Source organism: Amblyraja radiata, chromosome 11 (genome assembly GCF_010909765.2).
Source record: "Amblyraja radiata isolate CabotCenter1 chromosome 11, sAmbRad1.1.pri, whole genome shotgun sequence".
In the NCBI taxonomy this organism is placed as follows: Eukaryota; Metazoa; Chordata; class Chondrichthyes; order Rajiformes; family Rajidae; genus Amblyraja; species Amblyraja radiata.
In genome coordinates, this window is record NC_045966.1 from 748,010 (window position 1) to 766,919 (window position 18,910).

General features: G+C 51.5%; 1 protein-coding gene across 3 annotated transcripts in view; it reads left to right on the plus strand.

Annotated features, from left to right (window-relative positions):
* Positions 1–884: 884 nt before the first annotated feature.
* The window catches only part of reep2 (receptor accessory protein 2), a 60,554-nt gene continuing 42,528 nt past the window's right edge, over positions 885–18,910 (plus strand). Inside the window, exons 1-2 of one of the 3 annotated variants that reach the window (XM_033029173.1) lie at positions 885–995; positions 1,145–1,270. In XM_033029173.1, coding sequence (XP_032885064.1) covers positions 1,239–1,270 — 32 coding nt within the window. In that variant the 5' untranslated portion in view covers positions 885–995; positions 1,145–1,238. Of the gene's footprint in view, positions 996–1,046; positions 1,271–18,910 lie in introns of those variants that run through there. The other 2 variants (XM_033029170.1, XM_033029171.1) reach the window with 2 other exon arrangements.

Genomic DNA, 18,910 nt, shown 5'->3' on the forward strand with positions numbered 1-18,910 from the left:
ACAAGGGCAGAGTCCCCCTAGTCCTCACCTTTCACCCCACCAGCCGGCAAATACAACAAATAATCCTCCGTCATTTCCGCCACCTCCAACGTGACCCCACCACTCGCCACATCTTCCCATCTCCCCCTATATCTGCCTTCCGCAAAGACCGCTCCCTCCGCAACTCCCTTGTCAATTCTTCCCTTCCCTCCCGTACCACCCCCTCCCCAGGCACTTTCCGTTGCAACTGCAAGAAATGCAACACCTGTCCCTTCACCTCCCCCCTCGATTCCATTCAAGGATCCAAGCAGTCGTTCCAGGTGCGACAAAGGTTCACCTGTATCTCCTCCAACCTCATCTACTGCATCCGCTGCTCTAGATGTCAGCTGATTTACATTGGGGAGACTAGCGGAGGTTGGGCGATCGTTTCGCCGAACACCTCCGCTCAGTCCGCAATAACCTACCTGAACTCCCGGTGGCTCAGCACTTCAACTCCCCCTCCCATTCCCAATCCGACCTCTCTGTCCTGGGTCTCCTCCATTGCCAGAGTGAGCAACACTGGAAATTGGAGGAACAGCACCTCATATTCCGCCTGGGTTGCTTGCGTCCGGATGGCATGAACGTTGAATTCTCCCAGTTTTGCTAGCCCTTGCTGTCTCCTCCCCTTCCTTAACCCTCGAGCTGTCTCCTCCCATCCCCCCCGCCCTCGGGCTCCTCCTCCTCCCTTTTTCCTTCCTTCTCCCCCCCACCCCCCATCAGTCTGAAGAAGGGGTTTCGGCCGGAAACGTCGCCTATTTCCTTCGCTCCATAGATGCTGCTGCACCCGCTGAGTTTCTCCAGCATTTTTGTGTACCTTAAAACTATCCATGTTCTCCACAGATGCTGCCTGACCCGCTGAGTTACTCCAGCACTCTGTGTCTATCTTCAGATACAGGGTGACGGTTGCAGGCAGATGATGATAGAAGACACAGTGTTTAATGTGTGCGAGTCGATCGCGTCCACTGTTGTGCTTTGAGGTTTGTGGGCAGACCCTTGCCGAGATTAGACCTTTACCCGGCGCCTTGGCATCAGACGGGCATCTCTCTGCTACTTCTGGACTAACTTGTCATTCAAGGCCAGAGCGAGAGAGAAAAAAGGAAGGATTTATTTATTTATTTGCTTGCAGCGAGGCGGGAGCTGCGTCAGTCCCACGTTAAGCTGTGGAGGAGCCGGATCTCGGGCCGGTGTCGGTGTCGGGGAGCGGAGCGGCGGTGGTGGCCATGGTGTCCTGGATGATATCCCGGCTGGTGGTGTGAGTATTGCGGCCGCATCATCTTTCATCACCGGGGACCCGCACATTCTGCACGGGGAGCGTCATTGCAAAGATAGACGCAAAATGCTGCCAAATGCCTTTGGAGAAATGACCCAGATCAGATGGACATTTTGTTTAGTGTCGCGCAGGCAGAGCGAGGTGTAGATCAAAGCCAAGAGGACAATATCTTCATTTACCGTTAGCTTGTATTTGGAATGGTGACATCAAGAGCGTGGGTTTTAGATGTGGGTATCCCGGGGCTCGGGTTGATGCAGCCCGGCCGCCACACCCTCCCTCCCTCCCTCCCTCCCTCCCTCGCCCCTCGCCCCTTGCCTGTGAACGGCCCCTCGCCCCTTGCCTGTGAACGGTCCCTCGCCCCTCGCCCCTTGCCTGTGAACGGTCCCTCGCCCCTTGCCTGTGAACGGTCCCTCGCCCCTTGCCTGTGAACGGTGTGGATCGCGGGACCGGCCGCGAGTGATGACCGGGGGGAGGAGGATAGAGAGAGGGAGCTCTAGCGGGCCCGCTGCGGTGGGCGATCAGATTGAAGGTGGGAGAGTGAGAGGGCCAGGGGCAATGGGGGGGTCACGGGGACATTGGTGCCTGTGTGGCCGCAGCTCTGGGAGAGACAGTGAGTCTGGCGTGGAGACAACGGGCAGGGCAGCGGCAGCGAGGCCGGGCCTCAGGGGCTGGTGATGGGCTGTCAAACACTGGCCCCCTGTGTCCCCGCCAGTGGCAACACTGGCCCCCTGTGTCTCTCGCCTGTCGGACTGTGAGAGTGTGCCAGTACCTGGGCTGTCGCTGTAGACGTGCGCTGGCACACTGCCAATCTGGTACACTGGTTCTCTGGCCCACTGGCACTCTGATACACTGGTACTCTGGCACTCAGCCACATTGGCACTCTGCCACTCTGGTACACTGGTTCTCTGGCCCACTGGCACTCTGGTACTCTGGCACTCAGCCACATTGGCACTCTGCCACTCTGGTGCACTGGTTCTCTGGCCCACTGGCACTCTGGTACTCTGGCACTCAGCCACATTGGCACTCTGCCACACTGGTGCACTGGTTCTCTGGCCCACTGGCACTCTGGTACTCTGGCACTCAGCCACATTGGCACTCTGCCACACTGGTGCTCTGGCACTCTGGTACACTGGTGCTCTGGCACACTGGTGCTCTGGTACACTGGCACTCTGCCACACTGGTACACTGGTTCTCTGGCCCACTGGCACTGCCACGGGTACTCCGGCACACTGGTGCTCTGCCACTCTGGTACTCTGGCACACTGGTACTCTGGCACACTGGTACTCTGGCACACTGGTGCTGCCACTGGTACTCTGGCACTGGTACACTGGCACACTGGTACTCTGCCACACTGGTACTCTTGCACTCTGGTACACTGGCACGCTGGCACGCTGGCACTCTGGCTGCAGTGTGAAGCTGTGAATGTGGCCAGTGCTGGTGTGTTGGACGACCAGTCAGTTGGTCTTGATGTGGGCTGGTTGGGAGAACTGTGAATGCCGATCTGGGTTCCTGGTCCTGAGCTATAAACAATGTTCTTGTGTTTCTCAACTGATGCAAATTCCTGTTACAAAACAGATGAATTATTAAGTGTCATGTTATAAAGGTTGAAGCAGTAAATGACTCTCAAAGTACAGACATTTTCTGATTTAAAATTAGAATACTAATCTGCCTCTTGGCAATTGAAATGATGGTTTTTAAAATTATAGAAACCGGTTTTCTTTCTGTGGAGTCACAAAGTTAAATAGAGGGTTATGTGCAGAAGGTTGGAACCAGAGGACATTGATGCATTGTAGCCTGCGGTTCAGTGCTGCCTCTGCAACCCATGTAGGTATTGGAGGTCATGGTGAAGTAGGCAGGGTCTGCCAGTAATGCTGGCCACAGGAACCCATCCCAGTGTGTGCCTGAGTTTGATTTGCATCACAAGTTCATGGTGGGTTGTCTGGGAAACATGAACACTTTGGTTGGCAGGAATGTGAAGCATGTGGATGCCATCAAAGGCAGTTTGATTGAAGAGTTTCTGCAATGGTGCTGGTTGTTGAACTGTGTAGGGGAGGGTGTCTAAGTTTACAATATGATCCAGATGAATTGGGAAGGTGGGCCAAGGATTGATAAATGGATTTTAACTCTCACAAGTGCGAGATATTAAACTTTGCTGTGTCAAACCAGGGCCGGACATGCAGAATAAATGGTCGAGCCCTGGAGAGTGTTGTAGAAGCAGGTGTACAGGTGCATGATTCATTGAAACGGCGTGTCAGGTGGGCAGTGCGGTGAATAAGGGTGTTGAATACAAAGGTCGGGATATCATGACGCAGATGTACAAGTCGTTGGTGAGTTCTGGTTGCCCAGTTGTAAGAAGAATGGTATTAAGTGGAAAGGATGTTACAGAGACTTGTGGGCTTGATTTATAGGGAGAGGCTGATAGGCTGGGACTTTCTTCTGTGGAGCCTAAGAGGCTAAGAGGTGACCTTATTGAGGTGTACAAGATCATGAAGGGCAAGGATAAAATTAACGCTCACTGTCTTTTTTCCATGGTAGAGGGTTCTCAAAGTATAAGGCGTAGGTTTAAGCTGAGTGCAAAGATTCAAGAGGGATCTCAGGTGCAACCTTTTCAGTCATAGGGTAATCTGAAGAAGGGTTTCGGGCTGAAACGTTACCTATTTCCTTCGCTCCATAGATGCTGCTGCACCCGCTGAGTTTCTCCAGCATTTTTGTGTACCTTCGATTTTCCAGCATCTGCAGTTCTTGAACACATAGGGTAATCTGTGTTTGGATCGAGCTGCCATAGGAAGCTAGAAGTGGATACAATTACGGCTTTTAAAAGATGTTTTGTCAGATAAATGAACAGGAAAGGTTTAGAAGGATATGGGCCAAGTGAATGCAAATGTGTGCCAGCTTGGTTGGTATAAACAAGGTAAGCCTATAGGTCTGTTTCTGTGCTGTACGTGTCTAGGCTCTGGATTAACTACCGAATGATCCGGAACTCCATTCTCTCTTTGACGTAGGTTGATTGAACTTGTGTCCCAGGATCACCCCATGTACTGGAGTCTTTTATGGTATCTTTTTTTGTGTCATCTAAGTTTTCAGTGGGTCCAACATTTCAATGTACAGACCATTAATTATAAGTGACATTGAATTAGGAAGGGCATGAACTAAAGGCAATTTAAGGGGCTGTCCCACTTGGGCAACCTAATCTGCCAGTTTAGAAGAGTGTCTTCGACCTTCAAACTCGCAGTATGGTCGACACGTGGTCCTAGGAGGTCCTATGAGGTCACTGGAACTCTCCTTCATGCTCGAGGTAAGTTCCCGCATACTCATGGCCTCAGCTAGGTTGCGGAAAAATTTTCAGCATGTTGAAAGATTTTCAGCGAGTAAAATTTGGTCGGCATGGTTCTTTTTGACTCGTAATGCAGTGGATTTAGTTACAGGCAGCTGAGGGCAGCCATAGGCAATCTCCTTCGCTGACTGGGCATTTTGATTGGCTCATTGGAGTTTTCAGAACCAAGGAAAACCGACTGGTAGGTTAAATGCCCGCTAAACCTCATTATACTTCTTAAAAGTGTCTCCACTCATTCTTCCCCCCCCCCATCTCCCTCCCCACCCTTCTCTCCCCTCTCCCCTTCTCCTACCCTTCTCTACCCTTCTCCCCCCCCCCCCCCCTCCATGCTCTCTAAAGGACTTACCATACACTGTGGCAGCCGTTTACCTTACTCTCCATCGCGCAGACAGCACTCCCCACTTTCCCTGGCCCCCGCCTTTGCGATGTGTTTGTGTGTGCGGTCGGTCGATCCAGCTCGCGGTTTCAACGTGGACGGTCGATCCAGCTCGAGGCTTTCTAGGCGAGTGCCCTCGAGCTTGAAGGTCGAAGACACTCTTCTTAACTCGTGGATTAGGTCGCCCAAGTGGGACAGCCCCTTTATTTATTTATGTACTCTTATTGAGCATATATTTCAAACACTTTTTCAATATTTCCAACAAGGCGGTTGGAAGGAAAAAGGAAAGAAGAAGTAGGATTTCAAGGGGACAATGCGAGGGTGAAGGACCTCTCTGAAGTAGCAATGACTCCATGGGCAGAATCATCTTCTTTTGACCTGTATGGCTGTATTTCCAGCTCTTGGTTTTGTGGATTTAAGCCAAAGTGTACACAAAATCTCTGCTGACATCTGAGTGCTTTGCTGATTCAGTCCGTGTTGTGGGAAGCAGCAAGGTGAAGCACATCATCAAAGGTGGCGACATGGAAATGGTGGAGAGCTTCAAATGGTGAAGATTTGTTGTGGACTAACCACAGTCAAGACACCAATGTCTCTACCCCCAGAGACTGAGGTCATTTGGTATGTCTCCAGTGACTCTTACAAATTTCCACAGGTGCACCACAGAGAGCACACTGGGATGCATCGCTGCATGGTTTGGGAACACCTCTGCTCAAGGCCTCAAGAAATAGAAACATAGAAAATAGGTGCAGGAGTAGGCCATTCGGCCCTTCGAGTCTGCACCGCCATTCAATATGATCATGGCTGATCATCCAACTCAGTATCCTGTACCTGCCTTCTCTCCATACCCCCTGATCCCTTTAGCCACAAGGGCCACATCTAACTCCCTCTTAAATATAGACAATGAACTGGCCTCAACTACCTTCTGTGACAGAGAATTCCACAGATTCACCACTCTCTGTGTGAATTTTTTTTTTCACATCTCGGTCCTAAAAGATTTCCCCTTATCCTTAAACTGTGACCCCTTGTTCTGGACTTCCCCAACATCGGGAACAATCTTCCTGCATCTAGCCTGTCCAACCGCTTAAGAATTTTGTAAGTTTCTATAAGATCCCCCCTCAATCTTCTAAATTCTAGCGAGTACAAGCCGAGTCTATCCAGTCTTTCTTCATATGAAAGTCCTGACATCCCAGGAATCAGTCTGGTGAACCTTCTCTGCACTCCCTCTATGGCAAGAATGTCCTTCCTCAGATTAGGAGACCAAAACTGTACGCAATACTCCAGGTGTGGTCTCACCAAGACCCTGTACAACTGCAGTAGAACCTGCCTGCTCCTATACTCAAATCCTTTTGCTATGAAAGCTAACATACCATTCGCTTTCTTCACTGCCTGCTGCACCTGCATGCCCACTTTCAATGACTGGTGTACCATGACACCCAGGTCTCGCTGCATCTCCCCTTTTCCTAGTCGGCCACCATGTAGATAATAGTCTACTTTCCTGTTTTTGCCACCAAAGTGGATAACCTCACATTTATCCACATTATACTGCATCTGCCATGCATTTGCCCACTCACCCAGCCTATCCAAGTCACCTTGCAGTCTCCTAGCATCCTCCTCACAGCTAACACTGCCCCCCAGCTTCGTGTCATCCCCAAACCTGGAGATGTTGCATTCAATTCCCTCGTCCAAATCATTAATATATATTGTAAATAGCTGGGGTCCCAGCACTGAGCCCCACTAGTCACTCCCTGTCATTGTGAAAAGGACCCGTTTACTCCTACTCTTTGCTTCCTGTCTGCCAGCCAGTTCTCTATCCACATCAATACTGAACCCCCAATACCGTGTGCTTTAAGTTTGTATACTAATTTCTTATGTGGGACCTTGTCAAAAGCCTTCTGAAAGTCCAGATATAACACATCCACTGGTTCTCCCTTATCCACTCTACTAGTTACATCCTCGAAAAATTCTATAAGATTCGTCAGACATGATTTACCTTTCATAAATCGATGCTGACTTTGTCCAATGATTTCACCACTTTCCAAATGTGCTGCTATCCCATCTTTAATAACTGACTCTAGCAGTTTCCCCACTACCGATGTTAGACTAACTGGTCTGTAATTCCCCGTTTTCTCTCTCCCTTCCCTTTTTAAAAAGTGGGGTTACATTAGCTACCCTCCAATCCTCAGGAACTACTCCAGAATCTAAGGAGTTTTGAATTAATCACTAATGCATCCACTATTTCTGGGGCTACTTCCTTAAGTACTCTGGGATGCAGCCTATCTGGCCCTGGGGATTTATCGGCCTTTAATCCATTCAATTTACCTAATACCACTTCCCGGCTAACCTGGATTTCACTCAGTTGCTCCATCTCCCCTGCTATTTCCGGCAGATTATTTATGTCTTCCTTGTTCCCCATGATCAATTCACCTGTTTCTGACTGCAAGGGACCTTCCCTGATTTATTATTTTGCCAAACTGGGATGAACAATTTTTGTAGTTCATCCATGCAGTCTTTAAATGCCTTCCATTGCATATCCACCGTCAACCCTTTAAGAATCAATTGCCAGTCTATCTTGGCCAATTCACGTCTCATACCCTCAAAGTTACCTTTCTTTACGTTCAGAACCCTTGTTTCTGAATTAATTATGTCACTCTCCATCCTAATGAAGAACTCAACCATATTATGGTCACTCTTGCCCAAGGGGGCACGTACAACAAGACTGCTAACTAACCCTTCCTCATTACTCAATACCCAGTCTAGAATAGCCTGCTCTCTTGTTGGTTCCTCTACATGTTGGTTTAGAAAACTATCCCGCATGCATTCCAAGAAATCCTCTTCCTCAGCACCCCTGCCAATTTGATTCACCCAATCTATATGTAGATTGAAGTCACCCATTACAATACAATTCAATTTATTGTCATTTGGACCCCTTGAGGTCCAAACGAAATGCCGTTTCTGCAGCCATACATTACAAACAAATAGACCCAAGACACAACATTATAACTGTTTAAGAAGGAACTGCAGATGCTGGAAAATCGAAGGTACACAAAAATGCTGGAGAAACTCAGCGGGTGCAGCAGCATCTATGGAGCGAAGGAAATAGGCAACGTTTTGGGCCGAAACCCTTCTTCAGACTGATGGGGGGTGGGGGCTGGGAGAAGAAAGGAAAAAGGAGGAGGAGGAGCACGAAGGCTGAGGAAGGGGAGGAGACAGCAAGGACTAACAACATTGGGAGAATTCAATGTTCATGCCCCCAGGATGCAGACTACCCAAGCGGAATATGAGGTGCTGTTCCTCCAATTTCCGGTGTTGCTCGCTCTGGCCATGGAGGAGACCCAGGACATAGAGGTCGGATACAGAGTGGGAGGGGGAGTTGAAGTGCTGAGCCACCGGGAGGTCAATGGAGATAGTGAGGTCAAGGAATGGTATCCGGCACTCAAATACACCTGGACCATTTCCGACACTTCCCTACCATTCCTTGACCTCACTATCTCCATTGCAGGTGACAGACTTCTGACCAACATCCACTATAAACCTACTGACTCCCATGGCTATCTGGACTACACTTCTTCCCACCCTGCTTCCTGTAAGGCCTCCATCCCCTACTCCCAATTCCTCCGTCTACGCCGCATCTGCTCCCAGGATGATCTGGCTCCTGGAATGGGAAGGGGGGGTCTACATGAGTCATCTCAGCTCCAATTCGAGTGGAGTGGCCTTCCTGTTGGCCCCGTCTTTCCAGCCAGAGATCCTCAAAGTGCAGGACATTGTACCAGGCCGTTTGCTGTATCTTGCCGTGCGCTTGGATGGCGTGCCATTACACTTCATTAATGTGTACGCCCCCAAGATCGACGTAATGCAGACGCGCTTAACAAGGGAAGTGACCACATTGTTGAATACTATCGACCGTGGGGAGTGTGTTTTCCTTGGGGGAGATTTTAATTGTGCCCTCGAGGCAAGAGATCGCTCTGGCATTCAGCGTGACCCGGGTGCAGTAAAGACTTTAAGGGAGATGGTGGACTCTTTTGAGCTGGTAGATGCTTGGCGGAATTTCCACCCCGACTCTAACGCCTTCTCGTACAGGTTTGAGGGTGGTGGTTCCCGTATTGATCATTTATACGTGTCCAAGGCCTATGTCTCCTGTGTTTCGGCAGCCTCCATGCAGCCGGCACCATGCTCGGACCATTGCCTTGTGCGAGTGGATTTTATCCCGATGCGCACACGGGCTGGGTCCACGTACTGGCATTTTAATAGCCAGCTGTTGGAGGATCGCCGATTCCAGGATTCATTCAGGCAGTTCTGGGCGAGGTGGAGAGAAAGGCAGGGGCGTTTCCTTTCCCTAAGGCAGTGGTGGGACGTGGGGAAGGCCTACGTCCGTCTGTTTTGCCAGGACTACGCGAGGGGGTCGACTAAGAGGCGAGACTCCGGATCGGACGGCTTGAGAGAGAGTTGCTCGACTCGGAGGCATGTCTGGATCAGACTGGAGGGGCTTCGTGTGAGTGGGAGGAGTACCAGGAGAAGAAGGGAGCACTGAGGGACTTGCAGTTTAGGAGGTCCCGGGGTGCGTATGTGAGGTCGCGAGTCCAGATGTTGCACGATCTGGACCGCGCCTCCCACTTTTTCTTTTCTCTGGAGAAGAGGCGAGGAGCCCGCAGGCAGCTTGTTGAGCTGCTTGCGGATGATGGCTCCTCTGTCACAGATCCAGAGAGCATTGGTGCCTTGGTTGGGTCTTTCTACAAGACTCTGTTCTCGGCAGGCACATCGAGTGGGGAGGCACAAGAGGTCCTGTGGGAGGGCTTACTTGCTGTGTGCAATGATGTGGCTGAACACCTGGATGATCCCCTAACTCTGGAGGAGATGACTGGTGCCCTGCACCAGCTCAAGGGGGGCAAGTCTCCAGGGCTGGATGGGCTGACTGTGCAGTACCTTAGAGCCTTCTGGGATGTCCTGGGGGGTGACTATATGAAGGTCCTGGGGGAGAGCCTGGGAGATGCCCTTCTCGTGGCGCAGGGCAGTTGTTGTCCTGCTGCCCAAGAAGGGCGATCTCCGCCTTTTGAAACATAGAAACATAGAAACATAGAAATTAGGTGCAGGAGTAGGCCATTCGGCCCTTCGAGCCTGCACCGCCATTCAATATGATCATGGCTGATCATCCAACTCAGTATCCCGTACCTGCCTTCTCTCCATACCCTCTGATCCCCTTAGCCACAAGGGCCACATCTAACTCCCTCTTAAATATAGCCAATGAACTGGCCTCGACTACCCTCTGTGGCAGGGAGTTCCAGAGATTCACCACTCTCTGTGTGAAAAAAGTTCTTCTCATCTCGGTTTTAAAGGATTTCCCCCTTATCCTTAAGCTGTGACCCCTTGTCCTGGACTTCCCCAACATCGGGAGCAATCTTCCTGCATCTAGCCTGTCCAACCCCTTAAGAATTTTGTAAGTTTCTATAAGATCCCCTCTCAATCTCCTAAATTGTAGAGAGTATAAACCAAGTCTATCCAGTCTTTCTTCATAAGACAGTCCTGACATCCCAGGAATCAGTCTGGTGAACCTTCTCTGCACTCCCTCTATGGCAATAATGTCCTTCCTCAGATTTGGAGACCAAAACTGTACGCAATACTCCAGGTGTGGTCTCACCAAGACCCTGTACAACTGCAGTAGAACCTCCCTGCTCCTATACTCAAATCCTTTTGCTATGAAAGCTAACATACCATTCGCTTTCTTCACTGCCTGCTGCACCTGCATGCCCACTTTCAATGACTGGTGTACCATGACACCCAGGTCTCGCTGCATCTCCCCTTTTCCTAGTCGGCCACCATTTAGAGTGGCCCATCTTGTAGAAAGACCCACCATTGAAGAACTGGCGCCCGGTCTCTCTCCTCAGCACGGACTATAAAGTTTTTGCCCGGGCATTAGCGAATCGCCTGGGTCCCGTGTTGTCCCAGGTGATCCACCCTGACCAGTCGTACACAGTCCTGGGCCGGTCCATCCAAGACAATATCCATCTGGTCCGGGACCTGATCCATCTGTCCCAGGGGGCTGGTCTGTCAGTCGCCTTTCTCTCCCTCGACCAGGAGAAGGCGTTCGACAGGGTGGAGCACGACTACCTTCTGGGGACTCTGCAGGCGTTCGGATTTGGACCACACTTTGTGTCCTGGGTCCGACTTTTATACATTGCTGCAGAATGCCTGGTTAAGGTCAACGGCTCTTTGTTGGCCCCCATTCCCTTTGAGAGGGGGGTTCGTCAGGGATGTCCCATGTCCGGCCAGCTGTATTCCGTCTGTGTAGAGCCTTTCCTGTGCCTTCTCCGGAGGTGGTTGACAGGCCTGGCTTTACCGGGGCCGGGGATGGAGGTGGTCCTCTCGGCCTACGCCGATGATGTCATTCTGATGTTCACCAACCCTGTTGACCTGCGGAGGATGCGTAAGTGCCAGCAGGTTTTCTCGGCTGCTTCCTCCGCCAAGATCAACTGGGGGAAGTGTTCTGGTCTCTTGGTGGGTGGGTGGCAGGTGGACTCCCTGCCGGAGGAGATGGCAGGTTTTGCGTGGAATACCACGCACCTCCTCTATCTGGGGGTCTACCTGAGTCCCGATGAGGGGGGGTGGCCGGCGAACTGGCAGGAGCTGGAGGCGAAGGTGATCGCCCGGCTGGGACGTTGGTCCGGCCTACTTGGTGTGCTCTCTTACCGGGGCAGGGCTGTAGTTATAAACCAGCTGGTGGCCTCTCTGCTGTGGTACCGGATGGCCACTATGGTCCCGTCCTCTTATTTTATAACCATGTTACAGAGGAGATTGGTCAACTTCTTCTGGGGTGAGAGGAACCACTGGGTCTCTGCTGGGGTTCTGAGTCTCCCGTTGGAGGAGGGTGGTCAGGCGCTGGTCTGTATTCATACCCAGGTGGCAGCTCTCCGACTCAGGACCCTGCGGAGGTACGTCTACTCGGACTACCCTCCTAAATGGCACGTGCTGGCGAAGTATTTTTTCCGCCAGGGGCGCTGCCTTCAGGAGGGCTCACGGCTCCCAGTAGTGGGCATGAGTCGACGCGCTAGGCGGGATAGGCGGAAGTTGCCTGGCTTTTATCGTGACCTCCTGAAGGCCAGGGATTTGGTCACCTTCAGCCAGGGCCCTGCTCCTCAGGGGGAGGGGGGTGTCGTGGCTGTGATGGTGGGTGTTGAGGAGAGGCGTGTGCATGGAGCGATTCCGGACGAGCTTACCCCCGCTCAGTCGGAATTGTTCGTAGGGCCCACGGCCCGGGTCCCTCCCCGAGAGCCGGCCCCATGCAACATGAGCCGCCTTTCCGAGATGCCCAGCGTGCCGTTCTGTGACGCGGAGAGGCGCGTACTGTACAGGTTGCTCTTGCACACTCTCCACTTCCTCGCCCTCGTCTTCCATCCAGACACACCCTGGCGGTCCGTGTTACCACCTGACGAGGGGAGCGGTCCCCAGTGGAGGTCTCTCTACAAGGGAGTCCTCCCCCTTTACATCGGGGACCTGGGGTGGAGAGTGTTGCACAAAGCCGTGGCCTGTAATAGGTATTTGAGCCGGTTCACGGACTCTTCCCCTGCTTGTCATTTCTGCGGTGAGGAAGAGACCGTGTTCCATGTGTACATAGAGTGTGAGAGGTTGCAGCCACTGTTCGAGTATCTGAAAGGGCTGCACCTCAAGTTTTGGCTACATTTTAGTCCAACGCTATTAATTTATGGGCACCCGGTACAGAGGGGGGATGGTTGGGAGGGAGGAGTGGGTCTCCCTGTCGGTCTGCTCCTGGGCCTGGCCAAGATGGCCATTCGCGGGTCCAGGCAGCGGGCAGTCGATGGCCACACAGCGGTTGCCTGCCTGCCCCTTTTCCGGGGTTACGTCCGAGCTCGCGTGTCCCTAGAAAAGGAACACGCGGTGTCCATGGGGACTGTGGAGGCCTTCTGTGAACGCTGGTCACCACAGGAGGTTGAAAATATTATAGATGAAAATGTTAATATTTTAATTTGATAATTTTGTTTAAGTGTTTTTTAAATTGCTTGAGCTTTTTCCGGGTCTATGTCCGTGCCCGCCTGTCCCTGGAGAGGGAACACGCGTGTCCATGGGGACTTTGGAGGCCTTCCGTGAATGCTGGTTGCCGTTGGAGGTCGAGTGTTTTGTTGATAAAGTTGACGTTATAATAATTTGATGATCGTTTGTTTGTAAACTGTCAACATAGGCAGTCTTTGATTGTGTTAATACTCTACGTTTATTTTATTTTTTGAATAAAAGTAGTTTCATAAAAAAAAAAAAAAATTTAAAAAAAAGGATGAGGCATTCCACACCAGGGCATCTGAAATGTCCTCATTCTTCAGGGAACGGGGATTCCCCTCCTCCACCATAGATGAGGCTCGCACCAGGGTCTCTTCCATACCTCGCAACACTGCTCTCTCTCCCCATCCCCCCACTCGCAACAAGGGCAGAGTCCCCCTAGTCCTCACCTTTCACCCCACCAGCCGGCAAATACAACAATTGTATTGTATTGTATTGTATTCAAATTTATTGTCATTGTCTCAATTAGAGACAACAAAATGAATTTTCCTTACAGGCAGTATCATAAAAATAAATAAATAATAAATAATAAAACATATTAAAAATAAAATTGAATTAAAAAAAGGAAAAGCACAAACACAGAAAGTCCACGACACAACATAACACAGTGGCATCAAGGTGAGGAAGGCACCATAGTCCAGCCAGCCTCCCCTCCGATCTTCCCAGATGTTCATCCGTGGTCTGGGCCTTCCGAGCACCCGCAGTCGCTGCACCGGGCGGCACGATGTTCAGGCCCTCACGCCGGGCTGGTGGAACGCCGACGCCGATCCCCGACGGTGAACATCCTCCTCCTCAGCGGCCCGGACCTCCTGATCAGCCGCCTCCCGCAGCCGGATTCCGTAGCTCCCGAGTCCGCAGCTCCCGAGTCCGCAGCGGCCGAGCCGGGCAGAGTCACAGGACCCCGCGTTGTTGATCAGCGCCGCCCGTGTTGGGAGCTCCGCGAACCACAGCTCCATGATGTCGGTGCAGCAGGCCCAGCACGCCGGGCTCCAGACGGCGATCCGCGGTAAGGCATCGCCAGCACCGCGATGTTACAGCGCTGTCCCGCTGCTGCTGGAGCTCTGGTCGATCCCGGCAGGAAAGGCCGCGCCAATCCAGTAGGTAGGCCGCTGGGGGGGTGAGGACGCGACTCGAATAATAGTCGCGTCCTCTCCAGGAAGCGACCGAAGGATGGTATCCCCCGCACCGTGCCCTCTTCCCCCACATAAAGACATTTAAAAAAAACATAAAAAACACACTTTAACGTAACTAAAAAAACAACAAAAAAAAGATACCGTAATACAAGTAATCCTCCGCCATTTCCGTCACCTCCAACGTGACCCCACCACTCGCCACATCTTCCCATCTCCCCCCATGTCTGCCTTCCGCAAAGACCGCTCCCTCCGCAACTCCCTGGTCAATTCTTCCCTTCCCTCCCGTACCACCCCCTCCCCGGGCACTTTCCGTTGCAACCGCAAGAGATGCAACACCTGTCCCTTCACCTCCCCCCTCGACTCCATTCAAGGACCCAAGCAGTCGTTCCAGGTGTGACAGAGGTTCACCTGTATCTCCTCCATCCTCATCTACTGCATCCGCTGCTCTAGATGTCAGCAGATCTACATCGGTGAGACCAAGTGGAGGTTGGGCGATCGTTTCGCCGAACACCTCCGCTCGGTCCGCAATAACCAACCTGACCTCCCGGTGGCTCAGCACTTCAACTCCCCCTCCCACTCCGTATCCGACCTCTCTGTCCTGGGTCTCCTCCATGGCCAGAGCGAGCAACATCGGAAATTGGAGGAACAGCACCTCATATTCCGCTTGGGGAATCTGCATCCTGGGGGCATGAACATTGAATTCTCCCAATTTTGTTAGTCCTTGCTGACTCCTCCCCTTCCTCAGCCCTCGGGCTCCTCCTCCTTTTTTCTTTCTTCTCCCCGCCCCCCCCCACCCCACCCCCCATCAGGCTGAAGAAGGGTTTCGGCCCGAAACATTGCCTATTTCCTTCGCTCCATAGATGCTGCTGCACCCGCTAAGTTTCTCCAGCATTTTTGTGTTCCCATTATAACTGTTTTACCTTTGTTGCACGCATTTCTAATTTCCTGTTTGATGCCATCCCCAACTCCACTACTACTGTTAGGTGGCCTGTACACAACTCCCACTCAAAAGCGGAACTCACTATCAAAACATGGAGGGGACGGGGGACACAATTTGTTGGCGGCCGCACACACACGCACACACACACACGCGCGTGAGGCTTCGGAGGCTCAATCCAGCACTAAATGCAGCTCAACTCCACCTGTCTCGCTGGGTTAACTACAGCCCTGTCTGGACTGATGGGATACCAGCCCTGCTTCTCCGCGCTGGCCATATTTCCATATTTCCCGCAAGTCCAGGCAGGTTCACCTGGCGGGACAGGCAGAGTTGAGCTGGGTTTAGGGCTGTTTCTCTTCGCTGGCTGTGGGCCTGGGGGCACCTCTCGCATCTGACTGCCGACCTCTCTGGCCACCCGTGGGGAGGGGGGCACTCGGGACAGCGCCGGAGACCCGGCTGGGATCGATCCTGCCTGCGGATGAGGCGCAGGTTTGTGCCACATCTCCCTCCTCCAATCACCGCGCTCTATCCTCAGTCCCACTCCAACTGCCTCGCGGAAAGTGGATATTTTAAAATCGGATCACAAAAACTTGGGGGGGATGTCCCCCACCTCTCAAAACCCTCTGGCCCCCCCAAGTTTTCCGCCCCTGCTCCCACTAGTGTTTTCTGCCCCTTAGTGTTTCGCAGCTCTACCCATATCGATTCCACATCCTCCAAGCTAATGTCCTTCCTTTCTATTGCGTTAATCTGCTCTCTAACCAGCAACGCTGCCCCACCTCCTTTTCCTTTCTGTCTATCCCTCCTGACTATTGAACATCCCTGGATGTTCAGCTCCCAGCCTTGGCCACCCTGGAGCCATGTCTCCGTGATCCCAACTATATCATAGTCATTAATAGCTATCTGCACATTCAACTCATCCACCTTATTACAAATGCTCCTTGCATTGAGACACAAAGCCTTCAGGCTTGTTTTTACAACACTCTTACCCCTTATACAATTATGTTGAAAAGTGTCTCTTTTTGATTTTTGCCCTGGATTTGTCTGCCTGCCACTTTTACTTTTCACCTTGCTACCTATTGCTTCTACCCTCATTTTACACCCCTTTGTCTCTCTGCTCACACATTTAAGAAACCCTTTCCCTTTAACTCCATCCCCGACTATCCCATTTGACACCCCACCCCCCTTATTCAGTTTAAAACCACCCGTGTAGCAGTGGCAAACCTGCCTGCCAGAATGCTGGTCCCACACCTGCAAATTGCAGAGTTATGGATGTAGCCCAGTCCATTACATAGACCAGATTCTTCACCACCTAAACTTCCAGCTGCCTTGGGAAAGCAGCCAACATAATCAAAGACTTGTCCCACCCAGGTCATTTCTTCTTCTCGCTGCTCCCGTTGGGCAGATCTTATAGAGGGTACAAGACTCAGAAGCAGCTTCTTCCCCTCTATTATTGGGATTCTGAACAGTCCTTCCATAAGCTAGGGTACTGGTAGATTTTACTTCGGAGTCACGTGAGTGACTACGTGAAGAACCCCGCCAGGACGCATGCGTGTCATATCGCTTTCACACTTGCGAAACGACAGGCGGGGTGGAGCGTTCCCCCGCCGCGGTAAGTTTGGAACCGCGACCTGCAGGTAATTGACTTACTCTGCGGTAGTGTTGTCCCCGCGCTGTTTTTACACAGGGGGGGGGGGGAAGCTGGACAAAATAGTGTCCACAAGTGCTGCGAGTGAAGCTGGCTGGGGAGGACCGCGAAGTTGCGGGAGCCAGCAGCAGCTGAAGGCACAAGCCCCGTAAGGGATCAGCTGTGCCGACGTTTGGTCCCGCGCCGGCCAGAACACCACGGCCAGGCGGGAGACTATTCAGAATGGGGCCGTCGACTTTTGACAAGTCGAAAACGGCAGGAGGCGGGGTGGAACGACGTTCCCCCATAGCGACAATTTAAACCAGGACCGGCAGGTAAGAGCTGCGGTCTTTTTGTGTTTTCCCATGCTGATTACAGGTGGAGAAACCAACGAGGGCTGCGACAAAGCTGGTGGGCCAGCAGCAGCCAGCGGCACTTGAATCACCTATAATGGGATCAGCTGTGCCCGATGTCGCCTCCGCACCGGCCAGATCCACTCCGCGGCCAGGCGGTATGGCAAGACAAAAAACCATCAAAGTCGTGGACTCAGAGGAGTCCGACTTTGAGCAGCCGCGGGCGGCCAGCGACCGTGAGCGCTGGAGCCGGATGGAGCGGTGTGTGGAGTATTTGCTGCAACGTGACAGGCTCCGGGAGATGGAGTCGAGTCACTGTGGGCTCTATGTAAAACCCACAGCAGCACCTCTTGTAGGGCTGCACAGTGCTTCTCCCTCGTCAGAGGGGAGTACTGGGGGTCAGTTCTGGGCTGATCCTGAAGAGAATTTGCAGAACAGAAATCAAGTGTGCAGGGGGTGCAGGAACGTGAAAATCTACTGGACATGGTGTCCAACTTCATACAGCCAGACCAGACTGGCCAAAACCTGGAGGATACCTGACGCCGGGTAACTGTATATCCCGGAATGTTTCCTGTAGTAAATAATTGTATATGGAAACTCCTAAACAGCGGGGATAACAGCTTTCACCCGCACAGTGGATGAGAAGGACATGTCGCAGGACCAACAGGATGCACTGGCACTGCTTTGCAACACACGGCCATAGACAGCACCCTTACCCACCCACCAGTAGAACAAGACCGACTGGTGAAAGCTCGAAGGTCCGGTACACCAAACATGAGTCTTTCTTAGACCAAGGCCCAGACCGGCCTTCTTGGAAGATACGCAAACCTCCAACATCAACCAAACCACAAACCCAGACACCGACGCCTCAACATTAACGAAGGATTTACAAAAAGAAGTAAATCTGCCACTGGTAACTATGGAGGTAGGTAGGTCTGGTTCCCTACAAATTGCAGGGAGCATGGAGGTTGGGGGGGGGGTGGGAGATTACTCTCCTTTTTGGATGCATGGAGTATGTTAACTACCGATACTTATATTTAAGCAGTATCCAGGGATATACAATAGAATTATACACAAGTACAGCCCTCCAGGTCAACATATACCGAACCGAATGTTCGTACTTTCCGGTAAAGAAAAATCTGAAGCGCAGGCTGAACTGGAGCGGCCTTACGCAAAAGGGGTAATTGAAAAATCCCAACACAAACCGCTAGAATTCGTGTCCAATATCTTTACCAAAATCAAAAAAGATGGTGGTTGTCGCATCGTCATAGATCTGACCAAATTGAATACATTTGTACAATATATTCATTTTAAAATGGAAACCTTTGTTACTGCTAAACAATTGATTTCCAAAGGTTACTTCATGGCTAGCATCGATTAAAAAATGCTTACTATTCAGTGCCTATACGAGGTGACCACAGATGTTACTTAAAATTCAACTGGATGGGACAGAACTGGCAATATAGAGCGCTGCCAAATGGATTAACATCAGCCCCCAGGCTGTTCACTAAAATTTTGAAACCAGCCCTAGCGTTTCTACGGAAACGAAAACACATGGTCATGGCATATCTAGATGGCATACTTATTGTGGGCAAAACTTTGGAATTGGCCAAACAAACGGTAACAGCCACAAAACAGTTATTTGAAAAACTGGGGTTTATTATCCATCCAGTTAAATCTAAATTAACGCCTTCCACTACTATGGACTATTTGGGGTTCACCATTGACTCAGTTCACATGTCGGTGACTTTGCCAAAGGGAAAGGCTATAGACTTAATAGAGGCTTGCAATAACCTCATTGACA